Here is an 8,832-nt window from a genome sequence, read left to right as displayed (position 1 = left end):
GGCTCCGACCTCTGACCAAACCCCGCCGTGTCAACGACACCACGGCACTAAGTGCCACGTCCAGTCTTTCCTCAAACACTTTCAGGGACCGTGGCTGAGCAGCCTGTTCCATTGTCTGAGCACCCTTTCTGTAAAGAAATTCCTCCTAATGTCCAACCTAAGCGTCCCCTGGTGCAGCTTAAGACTGTATCTTTTAATCCTGTCACTGGCTGCGTGGGAGAAGAGGACGATCCCCACCTGGCTACAGCCTCCTTTCAGGTAGTTGTAGAGAGCGATGAGGTCTCCCCTGAACCTCCTCTTTTCCAGGCTGAACAACCCCAGCTCCTTCAGCTCTTCCTCTTAAGACCTGTGCTCCAGACCTTTCACCAGGTTCATTTCCCTTCTCTGAACTTGCCCTGGTGCTTCAATGTCCTACCTGAATTGAGAGGTCCAGAACTGGACGTAGTTCTCAGGTGGTGGCTTTACCAGTCCCGAGTACAGGGGAAGAATTACTTTCCTAGTCCTGCTGGCCAGCTATTTCTGGTACAGACATCCATCCCCTCCTGCCTTTCTTTGCTCTGTGGGAATGGAGCAGAGAGGGACTGTCCCATTGGGACTCTTACTAAGGCTATGAGGCCCCAAGACAAGGTGATTGTGCCCCAGGTTGGGGTGATGGTCCCCAGGTTGCAGCAATGTTGCTCTAGGTTGAGGTGATGGAGCTGTGTGCTCGGGTGATTGTGCCTCAAGCTGAGGCAGTGGGTTCTGAGTTGAGACAATGGTATGCTGGGTGGAAGCAATGGGGCCCCAAGGTGATAGCGCTCCTAATTTAAGTCATGGTCTACAGATTGGGACAAAAGAGGCCCCAAGCTGAACAAATAGTGTCCCTAGTTGTGGTGATCAACCCTAGATTTTGATCATGGTGTTCCAGGGTGAGGAGACAAAATCACAGGTTAAAGTTTGGCTCCAGGTTAAGGCAATGAGGCTTCATGCTGAGGTGATAGTTTTCCACAGTGGGGTAACAGTGCCCCATATCAAGTTGATGGTGTCCCAGATTGTGGTGGCAGTGCCTCAGGGTGACATGAGGCATTCCTGCTTGATGTGCTGGCAGCACATCCCATAATGGAGTGTGCCCCAGGCTGAGGGGATTGTGAGGTACCTTAAGGTGATGGTGCCCCATATTAAGGCCACAGGACCAGAGGTTGATCTGATGGGCCCCTACATTTATAGTGCCAGGGTTCCAGCACTGGGTGATGTATCCTGAGGAAATGGAAAGGAGCAACTCATCTGGAGGACTTCTAGGGAAGCCTCATCCAAATATATGAGGTTGGATCTGGACCTTTCCCCAAGCTACCTTGAATTTCAGTATAATTGTTGTAGAAACATGGATAAAACCTTCAGGCAGTTTCATTACTTCTGGCACTGAGTAGGTAAGTGGTGATTACCTACTGGTGATCTGCCCCCGAGAAGAGGTAGTTTCCTGTGTAAGGATGGGAAAGGTTTCAGCTCTTTCAAAGAGATCAGTTGCAATATCATATCTTAATAATAGCAATGTTACTTTTTAACAATGGAGGAAAGAATTGTGTGAAAACAAAGACTTCCAGATTACTGATTCATGTATTCAAAATACAAAATTCAGTTTTACTTTGGCCCCATTGTTCATCAGAAAAGAGATTTCCTGACATGATCACATTTTTTGCTGAGTGTACTGAATTTTGAATTAAATCAGGGCTGTGCAGCCAAATAACTGCCGTGTATGTTGTCCTATTTCACTTGGCACGCACACATATGCACATGTGTATGGATGTATGTGTGCATACACATACACACACACACATTTTTTAAAATACATGTAGCAAATGTGTCAGAACACTACAAGAAAGGAAACAAATCTCTTGAGTAATACAACTGAACATGTCTAAGTTTCCCAGAGTCAAGTCCTACTCGTGCTACACAGTGTTTAATGGAGGTTCTACAATTACATTGACTAAATTTTTATGCTTGTCATGTGTTTCCTTCTTATTTTTCTGGCACTTCTCTCAGTTCGCTGTTGAAATGTTGAATGTACAACTGCACTAAAATCACTGGAAACTCTATTTGGAAAATGTGCTACAAAATGCTGAGCCTTTACTTACCTCACCATATGAGGTCTTAGGTTCCTTAGATTGGACACTGAATGGCTGCTTTTGTAATTTTTTTCTGTGTGTCAGGTTCCTGACTGCAAATATGCAAAATACAATGCCACTGTCTTAAAAGGTGTAGCAAAAAATAAAATCAGTTAATATCAGTGTAACTTAAGTATTTTGTACTTTTAAGATACTGAGAAATATAACATCGAATTTCCATTTCTCTTGCTCTAGGATTCCTATGATTGCTTCTAACAGTCTTAGTTATCCAGGTTTATCACCAGGTTTACAGAGGTTCACAAGCACTTCTGGGTTTTGTGCCCTGAACTGTAGAAATTTCTATAAACTCCTAGTATGACTGTAACTGCAATGCAGCACCACAGCAGTTATAAAAAAGCATGTAATTAATTCAAAGTTGTAAGTATGCTAAAAATATAAATTGTGTATGCACTATGCAGACTTTTTTTTTGCCTATAATGTATTTTTTTTGTTGTCCTGATTGAGAAGTGGTAACTTGTTTTAGTCCTTTTATAGCGATGGGATCTGAGCTGGAAAGGCTGACAGAACAGAAATCAAATGTGAAAAAGCCTACAGGAAAAATATTCATTTTAATCTTGCCTAAACATTTGAAAATGCAAATTCATTGAAGTTTAAAGTTGGCAGTACTGTGAAGGTGCAAGTTGAACAATTGTCACTAAAGGCAGCTGCAAAACTGCTCAGATCAGTGGGGTTTTTTCTAGGATATGTTACAAAGATAAATGATACTTCTAGTTCAAAGGAAAATAGTGAAGATGCTGAATCTTTCCCCAAATCAGACATTGATTACTTTTAAAATAAGTAATTGTCTTATCTCTGTAGGAAATATATTTGCTGTAATGCTTGGATAAGGTAGAATTTGAATCTCTTATTAACTAGTTCCATGACTGAGTAAATAGTTACAGAAAGAGCCTATAGGAATCCCCGGTTCAGAAAATTAACCTCATTTGTCAATTTTTTGTCTTTTTGTCTTGTATAGAAAAGTAATTTTTAAAGTGCAAAAGGGGAAGTTCAGATACCACTTAGGTAAACTTGAAAATTGCTATTAACTTCAGTGGAGCTAGAATATAATCTAAAATATTAGGAATTGTACTCAGGTTGAAAAGTCATAGAAACTTACTAAGAGCTAAAAGAAAAATATCAAATCTTCTTGCTCTATGGATATACACTTGAGTTGATTTAGACATATCTAATTTGGGGTATGGTGTCTAAATCCTAGCTAAAATAGGTGGGATTACTCATTAAGACAAGAAGTGGCTTTGTGCATAGGCACTGCAGGACTAAATTGTTATTGCAGGTAGATTTGGGTTTTTTATCTTTCTCTCCACTTCTGAGAATTAATACTGTAAGAAAATACTCTCTGTTTACACAGGACTAACAACATTACATGCTCTGCTTCAGGTTAATTTAAAAATTCAATTCCCTTAAGTAGTTTTGACAGAGGCCCAGGCAGTTTCCTGAATGCATTTGCAGTAGAAAGTCTCTGTCTGGTTTCTTGTGTGGATCTTAATAAAGATCCGAGAGTAGATCTTGAACTCAGTCCAAAGTTCTGTATATTCTAAAATCTTTGATGAGTAAAGTGTGTGCTGGGAGATGGATATTTGCTTTCTATTTTCTACCTGATGAGAATAAAATAACTTTGTAAGAAACCTTCTGGCATGTTGGGCTTTATCCAAAAGCTTTCAGACTCTGCAAGAATCTCTGCTGATTTTAATGGTCGCATGTATTGCAAAAACCCTGGTCCCAAAGGCCTTCAGTGAATCATCAGGATGTTTTACCACATGGGAAAGGGCTGCCATTGCAATGGTATTTTCACTATTACGGTATGATGATTTTTACTTTTAATCACATTAGACATGTTACTGAAATAATCAATTTTGGCTACTCTGTGAGCTGTCTGAACTAGCGCTTAAAAGGATTTTGTGCAATTTTATAATAGAATTATATATTTTATCTTACTAACGACTAAGTTACTGTGAGGACTTTGGATCAGACACTTCTAGCTTCTAGCAGTGTCTTCTTTGATAAGTGACCATCAGGAGACCTAAAATCACTTCATAACCACTTCTTGTGTTTTTGAGATGAAATATATTGTTGTGCAAACCTCTAAGACACACAGGCAGGTATATATGGACACCAGACCATCAGACACTGTGAGTTAGGTTAGAAATAGCTTAGAAAATACTGTGATGGAGTAAAACATTTGTTGTAACTCAGAATCCTGACTAGCTCCACCTGTTTCCATTACAGTCCTGCACCATGAGCTGACATGCAATTCCCTACTACAAGTCCTCTTCCAGGGCTACAACAGACTTTTGGACACCTGCATTATTCATGCTCAGTGTCCTGCCTTGCTTAGCATCACAGAAGCTCAGGGAAGTTTGGGTGTCTGGTTTTAGAAATGCTGCTCTATTGCACTCTATAAGGAAATGTAAGCATTCACAAGATCAGAGCACTGGTGTTTATTTTCTTCATCTGGCTAATAGAGTTAATTTGACAGAAGTAAGTTTTTTAGAGAGCATGGATAAATAAATCACTATTCCAACCTCTGCAACAATAACTGTGTTTAAAAAGTAAAATTCAGGTGGGTTGTGGGTTTTTTGTTTTGTTTTGTTTTTTAACATCTCGACTGACAGAGCAGTGGCAATCTTACCAGCTGCTTACCAGTACACTTCTACCTCTAAACACTTTAATGGAGTTTACAGGTATCTGTTCTTAAAATGAAGCCCGTGAGCAAATGCTTGTAAATCCGATTTTGCGTAATGTGGCTTCTGTAAGGAAAGGCATTGCCGTTTGCTCCTACTCTTGTTGCAAAATGTGGAATATGTAAAAATTCTCTCAGGAAAGGATGCTCTTTTATGTTTGATCTTTGTATACTTTCAAGACTAATCAAGAAGAAGGGAGATATAATCCCTGAAACAGATAGTAGCTAAAAATGCTAAGGTCTAAGTGATGTCCATGTGTTAGAAAAACAAATTACTTGTTGGGGGAATTGCACTGTGTTTAGGGCTTGACACGCTTCAGTGATCTCAGACCTGGGGGGAGGTTAACAAAGCTTGGGGAAAAGGATGTACCTCTGATAGTGGACACAAAGAATGAAGAATTTATGTGACACAGGGACATTTGGCAGAACTCCCAAGATAAGGAAGAAACCAATAAAACCAATTCAGCAATTGTGCTGAAATCAGTTCCAACTCGATAAAAGGTAATTCCAGCAGAGGGAGATCACAACTCAAGGACCACTGACCCAAGAAATCCACCAAATCAAAAGAAAACTGAGCATACAGACTGATTAGCATGGGAAACGAGGGAATCATTAACCAATAGAGGGTAAAATACTAATTAATAAGAGAACTATGGAACTTGTAGATAATGAACACTAATTCCTTTGTTTGCTAAAATGTATAAATAGTAAAAAGTTTTGACATTCGGTATGCTTGATTTGTGGAATACCACTGAGCACCCAGGCTTGCACAACTCTGAAATAAGTAGTCAATGTCTCTCTTGAGTGTGTAATTATTGACTTGTTGCACACTGGGTAATGAAGCTGATTTTTGCAGACAGCACTCTGAAGAAATCAAGGCCTCCCAGTTCAGCTGTGCTCAGTAGCTGCTATGAACGGACAAATTTGCAGAGCTGTAGCCGTGCCGCACCTATGGTGAGACGAACATGTGTCCCAAGGACAGCTAAACTATGGCAAGCCTTGTGCCCTTCCAGGAATTTGTTCTCAGATCTACCACAAACAGGTATAAAATATACAACGGAGGGAGGGCAGTGACAGGAGGCTTGGCTGGTTTCCGTTGGGGTGATGAGGCTGTGTTTTTTTAGAATCACTGTTGTACCATTTTCATCGCTGTTCTATCAACTTTTTATTTCTGAAGTCCAGTTATTTATGGCTTGTTTTGGCTGATCGGAAGGGAGCAGGCAGAGGGGTGCATACCGCCCACACTCAGGAGGGTTTCCGGATCGCTGAGATGCCCCACGCCAAGGCTTTTGTCCTCAGCTCTGGCTAGAGCCTAGATGACCACGTCCGATCGTGCCGGGTTCCTCTAAGGCTAGCCGCCCTCCGTGCTAGAGTCCCCACGGCGGAGAGGCGTTCCGGAGCTTTCCGCCGAGCCGAGCTCCGCACCGCAGCTGGCGGAGATTCCCCTCGCTTCGTCCGAGCGTACCGTTCCGTGGCCTGCGCGTGGGGACGCCTCCAACCCCGCCACGGCGGAGCCCCCGAGACACGGCACGGTACGAGACGGCCCGACCGGGCCCCGCCGCGGGGCGGTGCGGCGGGCGCACATGTCCCGGGCCCGCCCGCCCCGCAGGCACCGCCCCCGCCTCCGCCCCCTCCCCGGCCGGACATCGAGCGGCGCGGCGGGGCCTCTCGGCTGCTGCCACGGTGCTCGGCTCCCGCCGCCCAGCGCGGGGCAGCGCTGCTGCCACAAAGCGGCCCGGCCGCCGCGCACCCTCCTGCCGCTGGGCATGAGCTCCGGCTCCCCCGGCGGCCGCAGCGGTGCCAGTGGCGGCGGCGGGCGGCGGAGGAGGCGGCGGCGGCGGAGGAGAGGGGGGGGCCCGGGAGCGGCGACCTTCGCAGGGGGCTGCCGCGGCGGGAGATGCGCTTGCTCCCAGCGGCGCCAGGAGCAGCATGTTCCCCGGTGCTGACAGCGCTAGCGGCACGGCCGGGCAGCCCGAGGCGGCGGGGGCCGCCGCCCCCGGCCCGCTGGGCTCGCACGGCCCCGGCGGCGAGGCGCGCCGCCGCAGCGCCCCGGCGGCCGCCGCCGTGGTCGGCGGCGGAGAGGAGGAGGCGGCGGAAGACGAGGAGGATGAGGATCCCGGCTCATCCCGCTTCGTGCTGGCGGCGGGACTGGGGCTTCTGGCCGTGTCTGTCGTCCACCTGGGGCAGGAACGGGCCGAGGCAGGGGGCGGCGGGCCGCCGTGCCTGGAGCTGCTGCTGCTCCGCCTCGCCCTCTACGCGGGCTGCGCCGCCGCTGCCGCCGCGTTGGGCACCCTGATCGTCCTGATGTGCCGCGGCCGCCGCCGCCTGCCGCCGCCGGACTTCGCCGCCGTCGCTCCGGTCCGGCCGGTCGCGGGGGTGAGTAGCGGGAGGGGAGCGGAGCGGGCGCGGCGCGCCCTCCGTGCCCGGCGGCGGGGCGGAGGTGGCGCGGCCCTCGCTCCGCCGTGGAACGCCGCGCCACCCGAACCCGGTGTCCTGATTTCCTACCGCGGCCGCGGGAGCCTGCCCACGCTCTGCGGCTCGACGGGGTTTTAAATGGCAAAAGTCCTGTTGGAGGGGTAGCAGGAGCGCCGGAAAAATCAACACTTTGCTCCGACAGAGACCTCCGGGTTGCGGGAATGCTCGCGCGGTGGTTCGCTCCCCGTTGGCGTGCCTTAAATCCTTTTCTGCTCTTTCCGTTGAAACGTCACTAGTAAAAGAGAGAGACATGGTCGAAGAGGCAGTTTAATGTTTCTTTAATGCATTCTCTGAAGTTGGACAGCTTCAGATAGTGTTATCATAGTGCCATTTTATACTCAAGCCGTTGCAAAGCTCTGTGCAAAAGTGAAGCAATTTCATTTTCTATACGTATTCCAAGATGTACTAGTTCACGAGCTCTATGTAGCTCACAGCTTAGTATTTTCCGGGTACTTCTGAACGGGACTGCTAGAACGAGGCATTTGGAAACTTTCTTCCCATCCGCAGCCCTGTTCCCCATCATCCAGTGCTTGGGAGCTGATCCTAGGTGAGCCTGAAAAACTACTGCTGAAAATTGAGAATCTGCTCACGCTCCTGCTTTGCCATGGACCACAGGAATGTGGTGTTAGTGTTACAGCTGGCGACTCCAGCCGGGAGCCCTTGGCCCCTCGCGGTGAGTTGTAGGTGTGTTAGCACATGAACTGCTGCAGCAATAAATAGCCTGTAATGTGTAAGTGCAATTTCCCTTCAGTAGTGTCAGGATACCTGAGAGCACTCTAAAAAGAAAAAGGAAGGGAATTTGTCACCTGGGTGTGTAGCCTAGCTGTTCTGGTAAGCCAGTTTGTTACATTTAGTACACGTACACTTCTTGGTAGCAGTAAGTAACGCTGTCACGTGTTCCTGGGGCTGCAGTCGATGCAGCTGAGTTTGCAGAACAGAGGGTGCTGGCAGGGTGGAGAACCTATTACACTTCACCTGCTGGTACAGTTGTCTTTCTGTCTTTTCAATCAAATTGCTAACAACCTGTAGTGATGGTTTATTCCTTCATTCTTTGAGCTAGGGATTGAAGGACCCTGTGTTTGGGAGCAATGTGCTTTTCCTAGTTTGCATTTAATGGAAGCTGGCATAGTATTGTCGCCAGTAGGGATCATTTGGCCAGGGGTTGTTGAATTCAGTGAATAATACAACTTGCAAAGGTGCATTCAGGATCTATGTGTGGCTCTGTGTGATACTTGTTTTATCTTATTGGTAGAATTTTTTAAAACATCCTCTTTGCTTTGAACACTCAACATCGTACTCAGCTTTTTGAAGGAGGTGAAGAATAAATAATGTGTATGAGCATGGAGGTGGGAAGTAAGAAGCTGTAATGCAGAAAGTGATAAGAAAAGGTGGGTACAGCTAGGGATTGTTAAGCTGTTTTTGTCATAGGAGTGCTAGGTAACAAGTGTGCGTTAGGTGCATAAGCACCTTCTAGTGAAGGACTATGTGCTTTTGTTTTTAGCCATACTACTATGG

General features: G+C 46.7%; 1 protein-coding gene across 1 annotated transcript in view; it reads left to right on the top strand.

Moving 5' to 3' along the window:
- Window positions 1–7,110: 7,110 nt before the first annotated feature.
- The window catches only part of SNX25 (sorting nexin 25), a 76,634-nt gene continuing 74,912 nt past the window's right edge, over window positions 7,111–8,832 (top strand). Inside the window, exon 1 of the mRNA XM_040065182.2 lies at window positions 7,111–7,218. Coding sequence (XP_039921116.1) covers window positions 7,147–7,218 — 72 coding nt within the window. The 5' untranslated portion in view covers window positions 7,111–7,146. The remainder of the gene's footprint in view (window positions 7,219–8,832) is intronic.

This window comes from Hirundo rustica, chromosome 5 (genome assembly GCF_015227805.2).
Source record: "Hirundo rustica isolate bHirRus1 chromosome 5, bHirRus1.pri.v3, whole genome shotgun sequence".
NCBI lineage: Eukaryota > Metazoa > Chordata > Aves > Passeriformes > Hirundinidae > Hirundo > Hirundo rustica.
This window is presented reverse-complemented; position numbering and strand designations above follow the sequence as displayed.